Below are 13175 nucleotides of genomic sequence, written 5' to 3' on the forward strand. Positions count from 1 at the left end.
TTCCACGATACCACAGCAATACAATTCGAACCTTTTGTTGTGCTCTCATTTTACGAGGACTGCTTCTCTAATCTTTGCCTTTTACCTTTGTTGGCTTCTAATCTTCTTTATTTGGACCAACAATCGTCTCCGAACCACAACCTGTAAGTACGATTGATACGTTATGTGTACATTTTCAATTGAGTGCTAATATGTGATGTATACCTAGTGCAGCTTTAGGTTACCAGGTAAAGCACGATATTACTGTTTTACTGAAATAGTTCTGATAATTCGCTGTGAACCCACTATTTCCTAAGAATGTGTCGATTAATGTAGACTGTCGTTGTTCTAATTACTTCGTTTAATAATAAAGAATGTAGTGTAGCGCACAGACTTTATAATCATTGTGAAAGTGCTGTTTATGTAGTTATAGGGTTAATGCAGGGAGTAAAAGACCCAGTAGAGAGAGAAGAGGCTGCTGTGCATGTGATACAGCTGTTCTGCCTTATAATTAAAGGTTAAGACACAGAACGTCTTTAGTCTGTCGATCTTCAAACATTACAGTAGACATATTTTGGTTTTCAAACTGTATTGTTTCATCAGTTAGTCATGTTAGCACTCGGCTAACGTATCCACCATTATTGTTTTGTTAAGTGATTACAGTTTAGCAGCTAAACTTCAGCTGTGGGCACGATTCCCTTGCATAAGTGTTAAACAAAATGTTTTTATGTCATTATTTTAAGAACTGATTGGAGCACTATATTATTGTTTTATGTAAACGTGCATGCTAGAGTTGCCAGGTTGTCACAACAAAACCCGCCCAATTGCTACTCAAAACTAGCCCAATTGTGTTTCGAGGGTGGTCCCCCTTTAAAAATCGCGTTCTGGGGTGTAAAATACACGCTTTCAGTCGGGGTTCCCCTGGTAAATTCACATTCCAGTGCCTAAATATTACGTTATTGGGGTCGCTGCAACCCGCGACATCAAAAACAACCGCGGACTTGGCAACACAGATGGTAGCACTCACTAACTCAATAGTATCCAGCTGCAGACCCGCAGCACCAGCAGTTTCAGAACCGCAGCCATAGAACCGCAGCCACAGAACCGGAAGTGAGGGGCGGAGTTATTGACAACGAGAGAGCACGGTGAGTAGTCTGTAATGTTTTTGCTATCATATGTTTAATAATTATCATATATATTATGTTAAGCATTTATCTGCTAAGTACTTAACGTGTGCTTGGCTTTATTATCTTATCAAAAACAACCGTGGACTTGGCAACACAGATGGTAGCGCTCGCTAACTTGCTCAAGCTCTCCTCTTTGTGCCAATCACAACAGGCTTGGCCAGCTGACCAATCAGAGCAGAGTAGGCTTATGGAAGGGAGGGGTTTACAGACATTTCGCTCAGAACTGAATAGAACGAACCGTTTCGAAATCATGGACAACTGACTCTATGTATAAATGTATATTCTGGGAAAATTACAGTGTTTTCTGACCTTAGATGCATTTAAACCTGTTGTAGGGGACTCCAACACAATATTAGGACACTTTAAAAAACCATATGACCTGCTCTTTAAGTGAAAGCAAACAGCTGAGGAAGAAAACACGTGTAACAGAATATTGGATCCGGGTAGCTCTTAAAGTGACAGCAATCTAATATTCCTGCTGTCTGTCATTCATGCTAATCAAACAACACAACAGAGAAAATCTCTCATTGCTCTTAACTAAATCACTTTTGTAACTTTAATAAGAAGAAATATTTATCTAATTTACACAGTGAAGAACATGCAGTGTTTTTTATACATTTGCATACACATAGACTATTACCAGTAACTTGGTCAAAGTTACGTATCTGCCACCGAAACTAACCACACAACAAGAGAAGAAGCTGGTCACCACTGTAGCAGAGTTCAGCATCAAGACAATACAAATACAATTTTGACTCTGGACAATATCAAACAGTGGTCATGTGGAAGTGCTACTTTTAAAAAGAACATGGCATTTAGATCCTCGTATCATGCGGGCAGACAAGGAACAACCTGATCAATAGTATCACTAAAGTCGCTTGTATTTCAGTGAGAAAATGGAACTGTACAAATCTGATAGGAAGGTTTGTTTAAACAAAATGTGTGTGTCTACAGACATGCTTTGGTAAGAGATGTCCACTAATGCTGTACAACACATAATAAAAAAGGGTAGTTAACATGGACATTTACCGCTTTTTCATGCATATGCAACAAAAAGAATAATAAACAGAAATAATAAATGATTATTATTAGTATATATGAATAACAAAATATTAGTAGTATTAGTAAGTTATTATTGTTAATATTATTAATAAGTAGTGCTGTCAAACGATTAATCGCATCCAAAATAAAAGTTTTTGTTTACATTATATATGTATATGTACTGTGTATATTTATTATGTATATATAAATACAAACACATGCATGTATATATTTAAGAAAAATATGTTATGTTTATATATTAAATATTTTATATATAATATAAAATATAAGAATATGAATATATAAATGTATAAACGTAAATATTTTCAAAATATATACTGTATGTGTTTGTATTTATATATACATAATAAATATACACAGTACATATACATATATAATGTAAACAAAAACTTTTATTTTGGATGCAATTAATCGCAATTAATCATTTGACAGCACTATTAGTAAGTGAATGACACAGATTTATGTATTTTTATTACATGTTTATGTATTTGCATTAGTTTGCAATGTTTTTCTTGTTAACAATGTTGATTTATTATGTAAAGTGCTTTGAGAAGCTAATTTTAAAGGTGCTTTAAATAAAGCACCTTTAAAAGGTGCTTTATTTAATCAATAAATTGATTAAATTTATTAATCAATTTTATTGATTATTATCAATAAATATTTGTATATTACCATTATTACATTAATATATCAAATTTCCATATTATATATTATACACCTACATTATTATTATTATTAATAAATTATTTTGTTATAATAAAAACAAAAATAGGAGTAGGTTAAAAACAGAAATGTAGTTTTAAAAGTTTTAGATGCACTATTTAGCATGTCACACAGAAAAATGCTGCTCAGATGCATGTTAGTGTTAGAAGTGTGAAGTGAAGATGTTTACCTCTGGAATTGATTTAACAAAGCGGATTCCATCGTTTGCTCCTTTGATTTTGGCCAGGCAGTCACTGAAATAATCCCAGTAGTCTTTTCTGGATCCCAGAAATGTTGTTTTCTCTTTCTGGTCAAACTGAGCAACATAATAATAACATAACACTTCAGATAATTGGCTGAGAAACATCTTTAAAACAGACTCAAAGAAGTTTCAATGGAAAATGTTCAAGTCCTTTAGAGACAGCATGAGATCTCATCTTGCATGATTAGGGATTTTGAGTACATCCATATGGCCCGCTTCACACTTGGTATTAGCATCCGTTGCGGGTGATCAGATCCCAAGTTGTCGGCAGAGACAACTGTCATTTACACCTGATATTAACATGCATCTCCTGTGGTCACTTGTGGTTGGGTTTAATCAAAGCAAGGTTTCCCATTATGTGACTAAATAAATCAGTCTGGCACATCATACACAAACATTAAAGCACCAGAAATATAAATAAAGCACTTTTGCTGCCAAATCTCAGTGCAAAAGCGTAATTTCGATGCTTCATTACTGCAAAAAATATATGTTCTTCCTCAGTATTTTTGTCTTGTTTTCCAGTAGAAATATCTATAGATTATTTAATCAAGATACATATACGTGAGAAGCAAAATAACATATCAGAAGTCTTGTTTTCTGTGAAACTGATAAAAAAGTGTGTTCCTGATTAAAACATTTTTGTCAGTGGGCTCAAAACAAATTAATTCAAAGGGGAAACATGTTTTCATAACCCACTGACTGATATTCTTGTTTTAAGCATAGACTCAATTCATTTTGTTTAATTTTTCCAAGTAATTTTACATTTGCACCAGTAAATGTATCTGGATTTAAGGATGTTTAGATATTTGTATTAAAAAAACTAAAATACTAAGGAAGTTTTTTTTTTTTCCCAAAGCGTGCAACATTTAATGCCGTGACATCCTGCTCTGATTTAGGGCCCTTTTAAGGCCTTAATTTGTGAAAGTGCGACTTAAGACTTCTTAAAACTTTTTAAGACCAGCAAAAACCCTGTCATATGATCTGAACTTTTGGGCTTTTCTACGCTTTTTTTTCTTTTAAACCCACACATAATGGGAAAGTTTAAAATCCTTATTTTAGCACAACGGTTGATTGTCAGGTGAGTATGCGGTACTGTTTTGTTGGTCAGGATGCATGAGAATTTACACAACATATGCAATGTGATCACACGCATTTCTGACTACTTTACACCTGTTTTCTGTGTCTATGTGTGTCTGACCTGAAGCAGGTACTCCAGTTTGTAGGAGAACTTGTGCAGATTGGAGCTGTCATCTGTAATGGGCTCGCCGTTCTCCTTATACTCTTTTGTCAGTTCTGATACAGCATCTATAAAGAAAGATCATGAGAATGAAGCAAGTCAAAGATACCTAGATCACATTTGAACACAATTTCAGAGGAATATACTGTAATTAACAATGATCACAGGCAACAAAACCCCAATTTTAGTCATTTTTCAAGGGTTTAAGAAGTGTTTTTCTCCTTCTTTAGCCCATCTTGGTTATATTTACTCCACACGCCTTTCATCCACCTCAGGAACTGAAACGGCACACATGAGGGATGAACTCTGACACGCAGGTCTCTCTCGTTTTGCATTTCTCTTTCCCCCATGTTGAAAGCCATCACCCTGAGAATCGCAATTGCACGTGCTCCACCATGGACCACCGTTTCTCTTTTTACTCTCTAAACAATAGCTCTGCCTCTCTCATTAAGGTCAACGCACATCCGTACCATGCAGATCTCTGATAATCCGTTGGATCTGACCCTCCCCGACTGCAGCACCAGTGGCCATGGTCTGACTAGCTTCCTGCCAACGGGGTCAAGAGGTCATCTGTAGTCTGCTGAGTAAAAGAATCACAGTGACAGCAGATAACTCACATTTGACATGCACATTATGTTTATTTATAGAGAAGCATATCAGTCACATTAGCTATTTTAAGTGGCATCGCCTGTTGTCCTCTCACATCAAAATCCACTGACATAATTTAGAACTGTTTTGGACTGTTTTGTAAACTGTGCGTGAACTGTGCTTTCCGCTGGAGGAAGCAATGTTATGGATAGAGGACTTGTATTTCATCCGGAAGTGATTTTTTGAAGTTGAACACATCTTAACGATGGATTTGTTTCTTACAAACACAGCTTTTTACTTCACAAGATGTTCATTGATGGACTGGAATCATGTGGATTACTGTGATGTTTTTATCAGCTGTTTGGACTCTCATCCTGACGGCACCCATTTGGGTGAACTATTCCTTTTAAATCAAGCATCATTATCAGTGCTTATACTTAAGTTTGATTGTACATTATAATGTTTTAAAGCCTGATACAAGTCAAACTCTGGATTTGCGTTTCAATGCATGAATTACCTATTCTTAAAATTGTACAGATAAATAATATCGCTGGTTAAATTGGTTATCGGCTATAATTGCACATTGCTTCAATTCACAAGGCCACAAATAAGGATCTCAGTATTGCCCTCTGTTGATGACCAACGTTTTAGCATACAAATAACTATAGTTAAGGCCAAAGGTCTGTTTAATAAAAAAAACAAGCAATAAAGGAACTACAAGGAACTACAAGGAACTACTAAAATTGTACCAATTGCAAGCTAAAGATAATTTAAAATGTGGTAAGACAACCCTACTTCTCTAATCTATTTTAACAGCTGGTTTAGACAGTTGTTTGGTGACGATTCTGAGGAACATAAATACTAAAACCCAATAACTGCAACTTTGCAGGCAGTGTTGATTTTATATATAGCCTACTTAGATAGCATACGTGTATTTATAGAGAGAGAGAGAGAGAGAGAGATAGATAGATAGATAGATAGATAGATAGATAGATAGATAGATAGATAGGTATTAACTTCACTAGTTCTTTTTAAATAGTCAAATGATATTCACTGCGTCTACTGTTTGTTTATGATAATTTATGACTACCCCGAATTCTAAATATCAAGTTTCAAAATGATCACAGATGACATCTAAACCATCAGAGTGGAACATAAAGACCTTTGAGAGAAACAATAACATGCATATTTACTGTACTGTTCGATTACACAACAACACTAGAAACAGCTGTTTTTGAAATGTAAGCAAAGTGTCCGCGTTCTCTCAGACATTCCTTTGACTTACACTGTATGTTTTTTTGTTTTGTTTTTCAAATGAAAAGGAACGAGTTCTTTGGAATATCCTTTTGTTGCCATAGAAACTGGATTTAAAAAAAATATATTGAACAGATGTTAAACTGTATAAAAGTTCAGTCAAGAATTCACAGGGCTGAACAGCCCGTCACGCGCAAGATGACATGTCCGAATGTTTATTCCGGATAAACGCGGTTTTAGACTGAAGTTAGCATGTATGTATTACAGTTGGACGTTTGTTAAATGTGTGATAAATGTCTTGAAAGTGAAAAAAGAAGCTGACATACTTTAGCTTTCGTAAGGATCCGAGAAGGTCTACTTTTAGTTTACATTGTCACACAACCTTGCTAGCCTACGATTTTTGATTGACAGAAATTTCCGCCATACACGGCGGGCTTGAGAGCCGAAGTCATTTTTTTATTGGACCGCGATAGCCCCGCCTTATGTCTGGTTCAGAGCCATAGAAAGAGAGAGTTGCGTCAACCGAAGTCCAAAACGCTCGATCGTCACGTGATTCACGTAGACCTCAAATAGTTCCAGGAAGTTCATAGGGGGCAATTGAAATACATTGAGTTGGAGAGACAGAACTGTGATTTTTGGTAATTAGTAGACAATAAAATAATGTATTTACATTATTTATAAAATAATGTATACATGTATACGTAGTATATATATGTAGTTATATCAGTGTTGTTTTTAAAAGATAAAATCCGCTAATATTTGAGGATTAATGTGGTCAGCTATCCTTACCTGCCTTGTTAACATATTTTAGGCTGAAGTTACCATGGTAAAAGTCCGTGTTAACTTCAGGTAACTTCAGCCTCTCTATATAAATATAATTATATATGTATGTATGTATGTATGTGTGTTATTACAACTTGCATGTTAGTCAAGTTCAATCACATCTTAATGTTCATTGTCGTTTTACTAATCTCATGGTAAATGTTAAGTTTGTTGTCTTAGAAAATTCATTCCAAATAAATGAAGATATTTTATTAAGTGAAAACTAATCTTGTTTAATGTTTTTGATTCTTGTGCACCCCTCAATTATTAATATATAAAAATATATTTGTAGTATATTCCAATTTAAAACAACTTAACACTTTTAAAAGCCTTAATTACACAACGATGGATGAAACTGCATGAAGAGAATGAATAACATCCCGTAAATCTACTAATTAAGTGAGGAATAATCTAATAATAATCTGTTTTAATGCACAGGGTAATTTGTTTAGCTGTGCTGATAATATACAATTTTGTTCTATAAATGTCTTACCTTTTAAAAGTTCATCACAGCGGTCTCTTCTGCTGCATCTCTACGGCGCTGATAGTATGAGCGCTAACTTCCGGGAACTATTGAGCGGCTCCACGATCCGCCATTGCTGTAAAAAACTGGTCCATTGGAGTGAACGGAGTTGTCGCAACTCTCTCTCTCTATGGCTCTGGTCTGGTTACGAGAACAAGGACTTAAACCAGCAAAAAAAACCGAGTGATTTATTATGAAATCATATATATTATAAATTGTTTTATTAATTTTATTTATATTATTTATAATTGTAATAAATAAATTATAGTAAATTATATAATGTATAGAATTTATTAATAATTTATATAATATAATACAATTAAATATTATAAGAAAAGAAAACAAAAGAAAATAAATAAATGCACGCATGTTTATGGGGTGCAGTCTAACATGTGTTAATGCTTCTTTTAAAAAAGAAAGCATTCTTTTTCACATTATTTACCTTTATTCTACCTTTATTCTCCCTTCTCTTATGAACGCCCTGATGATTTCCTGGTTTTATGAAGCTCCTCCCTCAGAAATACGCAATGAGCTCAGATTGGTTAGCTGGCCCAGTGTGTTGTGATTCGCTAAACAGCCTAGTGCGCGTGCAGAAATGTCACGCCCCTCATCTCAAAATGTGCTCCGGGGGTATTCCAGAAAGCGTGTTATGTGACATACCCGCCCGGGTATGTTTAAGGTAAGTAAGCGCAGTGGCGGACTGGCCATCTGGAGCACCGGGAGTTTTCCCGGTGGGCCGCTGTACAATGTGGGCCGGCCCTTTGCGTAAATATATATAAAAAATGAATTGTAGTAAATGTACGTATATCCTTCCATCGGCACAGCCACAGAGGAATGGCCGCGCGTTCCACTTGATTCAAAAATTCTAATTAAAATTTAGCATGCTCAGTGCAGCGGCTCAAAAGCGCGAAAAATGCGAGCTGAGGTAAGGTGTAGCTAAACAAGACGAGACAATTCAGCAATTTGCCAACCGTTGCGATTAAAAAAAAAATAATTTTAAACGACATACATTCATTTTCAGGAATGCAAATTACTACTGGCCTTTTACAATTTCTTAGATTTTAATGCCATTTACGTTATTCGTCACAATGTACATAACATAGCAGTTTTCAGCAGACATGAGATAAGAGTTAATGTATCTCTGTATAGGCTTTCTTCCGTTTCACATGTCTAAGAAAATGTTTTAAATCTATAAAAATAATTCTCAATCTTACTCTAAAGCATTGTAAATCTGAAGACTTTTGCTTTCGATTGCTGTGCATATGAAAGGGATTTATATTACAGGCCTAATAAAAAGATAATTTGCTTATTAATTCACATGCATTATTTTATGTACACTGGTGGTTAAAAGTTTTAAATAATTAAGGCTTTTTATTTCTTTCTTTATTTGAAAGAAGATTGAATTTATTTGATCAAAAATACAGTAACAATAATATTATGAAATATTACACTTTAAATAGTGGTTTTCTATTTAGGATATTTTAAAATGTAATTTATTTCTGTGATCAAAGCTGAATTTTCAGCATCATTACTCCAGTCTTCAGTGTCCCTTCAGAAATCATTTTAATGCTGCTTAATTTGCTGCCTAATTGTTATCAGTTATTATTTTTGATCAATTATTAATAATGGTTTTTATTATTGGTATAATGGTTCTCAGTTAAAGAACAGCGTTTATTTGAAATATAATTACTTCGTAATAAGTATAAATATCTTCACTGTAACTTAAATCAATTGAATGCAACCTTGTTGAAGAAAAATATTCATTTATATTTTTTTATCTTACCCGAGACTGAATGGTATCACATTTTCCACAAAAATATGAAGCAGCACAACTGTAATAATCAGAAATGTTTCTTGAGCAGCAAATCAGCATATTGGAATGATTTCTAAAGGATCATGTGACACCGAAGAGGCAAAGACTGGAGTAATGATGATGAAAATTCAGCTTTGATCACAGCAATTAATTATATTTCACTATATCTTTGCATAGAAGACAGCTATTTTAAATTGTAACATTATATATTTCACAGTACTGTTAACTGTATTTTCATCATCAAAATAATTTGTATACTCTTTTCCACAATCGGAGCTCTATTCCTTAAAATGTCAAGCTCCTGCAAAAGGACAAATACTGTATATGATCAATAGAAAGGCACCATTAAAACAGTCCGCATTCTGCACTATTCAAGTCTTCTCTAGACGAATACCAGAGCATTGTGTCATATGGACTGATAATATAGGTATTTAACTTTAGTGATATTAAACTGTTCCTCGTAAAAATTCTTAAAAATGATTTGCTATTTGCCATCTACACCAGGAAAGACAAATTATAATGCAAAAAGAATGCCAGTATGGTGTGGTGCCATGTGTTGCGGACCGGGTTTGGTGGGCCGCTCTGTGCCAAAAAGTCCAGGGCCCCTTTTTTGGCCCCAGTCCGCCACTGAGTAAGCGGATAAACTCAGCTTTCAGTTGCAAAAAATGGAGGTTACTTTCAGAGTGTGTAAGTAGCCATAGCAACTTACTCTCTGAACATAACCTGCTCCGGAGTAGGTTCTGTTTCAGGGTTAGCTTACTTCAGTGCTATCAGCGCATGCGTGACCTACTGACCAGAGTCCAGTGGGCGTGACAGATTATTGATACAGATTGGCGATATGAACCAAATATGCAAACGACCTTTGAACAGAAGAAGAAGAAAGAAATAGTATGGCACGCTTTTTCTTACCCTGCGTCCCAATGTGCATACTATCCACCCTATCTGCCCTAAATAGTATTGAAAATGTCTAATATCACATAGAATTTAGGATGGATATTGTGCACATTGGGATGCAGACTTAGCGTCTGTTTCCATAGTGACTCGTTGATTCATCGCTCTGTTAAGAATGTTTTGCGTGTTAACCAAGACTCATACTCTGGGTTGAATGAACTTACTCCCGGATGCGTTTTTGGAACCAACATACCTCAAGTAAGCAAGGTTTGGGTTAACAGATGGTAAGTTAACCAAGAGTTCAGGGTTCAACAGATGGCAAGTCAACCTTGCTTTCTGAAATACACCCCCGGTTGTATTGTAAGCAATGGCGTCGTCAATATTGCTTATTAATTTGAGCCTGATTGAGACTCCGAGAATATTAGTGGATCGCGCAGAACATGTGCAAGCATGGCTCTTACAGGACGTTTCAGAATGGTATGTTTTTTGTTTGTTGTTGTCTCATACATTATAGATACGCTGTTATTTGTAAGTGCTCCTGCTTATGTTAGCTTCTAATATACGGTTTTATCTGGATTAAAGCTTTAATACAGCAGAATACATTATTGTGTTGTAGCATTTTTGTAAATTGTTCACTTTGTAAAAGTAAGAAGTGTTTGCTACCACGGCAACCGCATGCGCGTCCATGTTTAAAGCCGCGGTCACACTAGACTTTTCGTTCCATTGACTTCCATTCATACGCATGCAAATGCGTCAGACCGGAAACGTGCAAAGATATTTCGCATTTTGCTGTGTAGCAAAGTTCAAGCTTGGTGAACTCTGGCCTGCGAATTCGCATCACGTGATACTGTGTGACCAACGGCAGATCGATACGTCACAGCATGACCTCATATCTGAATTAAAAGAACTTAAATTGAAAACTGCAGCGCTGCTGGAAAGTGGAGTAGATTGTAACGCTTCTCGTAGCTATGTGAAAAATATTTGGAACACAGTTCATTGATGGAGCTGTGACGAGCTAATGATCTGAATGAGAGAGAGAGAGAGAGAGAGAGAGATGCAGAGCAGGGGGATGCGAGGAACAGGATTAAGAACCGCTGCTTTAGAACATTGATTTTGAAACTTGTGAATCCATTAGAATCGTTAGAAGACAGAATCGCGATTCATATATGAATAGATTCTTACGTGCAGCCCCATTAGAATCGTTAGAAGACAGAATCGCGATTCAAATATGAATAGATTTTTCGTGCACCCCTAGTTTTGACAGCATGGCAACAGCTCTTCCTCTTCTCTAAAGCAGCGCAACATGGGGTTTATGTAAATTTCTGGGTTTGTGATGTCACCAACCCGGGAAGTAGGCCGTTATAGTCCCTACGAGCAATTTTTGTAGGCATTAAACTGCCATAATTTTAAAATACAATATCTCCATTTGCATTGAACTTTCAGCGTCGTAACTTTGCAGATATTAGCTGTTTCCATCCACCTATTTTTATGCGCATTTTGGAATATCGCATAAAAAAACCACTGGATGGAAATGCCAAGATGCGCAAAAATTCTAAAAATGCGCATAAAAAACTTAAGCACACATTTGAGTAGGATAATCTTTTTATCCGATAAGACAAAAATGCGCATAAACTATGATGGAAACACATTTACTGAATAAATTCCTCCATGTGCATCGAAAAAGTCATGTGACTTCCCAGCCAACACACCCATGTGGGGCCCATAAGGGTTGCAACTGGGCTGATATCTGGGGCCCACCTGGGCTACCCAACTGGGACCCAGCTAATTTTGTCCTCAGTTTCCATGGTGGCCCTACATGGGCTGATGATGGGCCCTTGATGGACTCCATATAGGGCCTATATGGGTTAACCAGGTAGCTCCCATTTGGTGCCTACATGAGTCTGCCTACATGGGTTAGAGATGGGACCCAACTAGGTCTTATGTAGGTCTCTTATGGGCCACAACAGGTATACATATGGGCTAATATATTTGTCTGTTTGGGTTACCTTATTTTACGTTAAACCCCTAAACCCAAACATTACATTAAATCCACTAAAATGTAAAGGTATTCAATAAACAGAAAACGGTATTTCATGCTTTTAAGCAAAGTTTATTTGGAATAATATAATAACATGGCTATTATAACTTGTACATTTACAACTTTATAAAACACAAGTATCTAAAAAAAAAGTTAATTTTAAGCTCCTGAAAAACTTTATTTCTTGTAACAACTTCATAACTTGTATTCTGCATGCTTTATTAAGCAAGGTTTCGTTGGAATAATTTTAACATGACCATTACAACTTGTACAATTACAACTTTATAAAACATAAGTATCTTAAAAAAAAAGAAAGTGAAGCTCCTGACAAACATTATTTGGCATAACTTGTATTGTTTGTATATGCGTATTTGAAAACTCTAAAATACTTTATTTCACAAACAAACAAAAAAATACCAACAGTGCAGCTCCTCACTCCCCTGTCCTTTCTCTCCCAACGGCCCTTTGAAAAGACAACAATTAATCAACCACTGTGCCACATTTTCACAGTTAAAACAGATAATTCTTGTCTTTTTAAAGATTGTATTTCCATTTAAAAATCAAGAATATCTTAAAGGGGTCCTATTATGCTCTTTTACAAAGTCTTGATTTTGTTTTGGGGGTGTACTAGAACAGGCTCTCATACTAGTAGGTTGTTCGAAAAACACATAATCTTTACACATTATCACAACACCTCTCTCCCCAGTCTGGCATGAACGGCTCGAATAGTTCCTGAATCAAATGAAGGCCCGCCTTCTGAAATACGAAATGTGCTGTGATTGGTTAGCTGGGCCAGTGTGTGTTGTGATTGGCAGCA

At 35.7% G+C, this 13175-nt stretch overlaps 1 protein-coding gene across 1 annotated transcript in view; it reads right to left on the minus strand.

Annotated features, from left to right (window-relative positions):
• LOC107664203 (FYVE and coiled-coil domain-containing protein 1-like) overlaps window positions 1-6671 on the minus strand; it is a 35271-nt gene extending 28600 nt beyond the window's left edge. Inside the window, exons 1-4 of the mRNA XM_016454702.1 lie at window positions 6598-6671; window positions 4900-5009; window positions 4391-4497; window positions 3121-3246 (exon numbers count right to left, since the gene is read on the minus strand). Coding sequence (XP_016310188.1) covers window positions 3121-3246; window positions 4391-4497; window positions 4900-4960 — 294 coding nt within the window. The 5' untranslated portion in view covers window positions 4961-5009; window positions 6598-6671. The remainder of the gene's footprint in view (window positions 1-3120; window positions 3247-4390; window positions 4498-4899; window positions 5010-6597) is intronic.
• Between the last annotated feature and the right edge of the window lie 6504 nt (window positions 6672-13175).

The sequence above is a fragment of the Sinocyclocheilus anshuiensis genome, unplaced genomic scaffold (assembly GCF_001515605.1).
Source record: "Sinocyclocheilus anshuiensis isolate Anshui unplaced genomic scaffold, SAMN03320099.WGS_v1.1 scaffold67, whole genome shotgun sequence".
NCBI lineage: Eukaryota > Metazoa > Chordata > Actinopteri > Cypriniformes > Cyprinidae > Sinocyclocheilus > Sinocyclocheilus anshuiensis.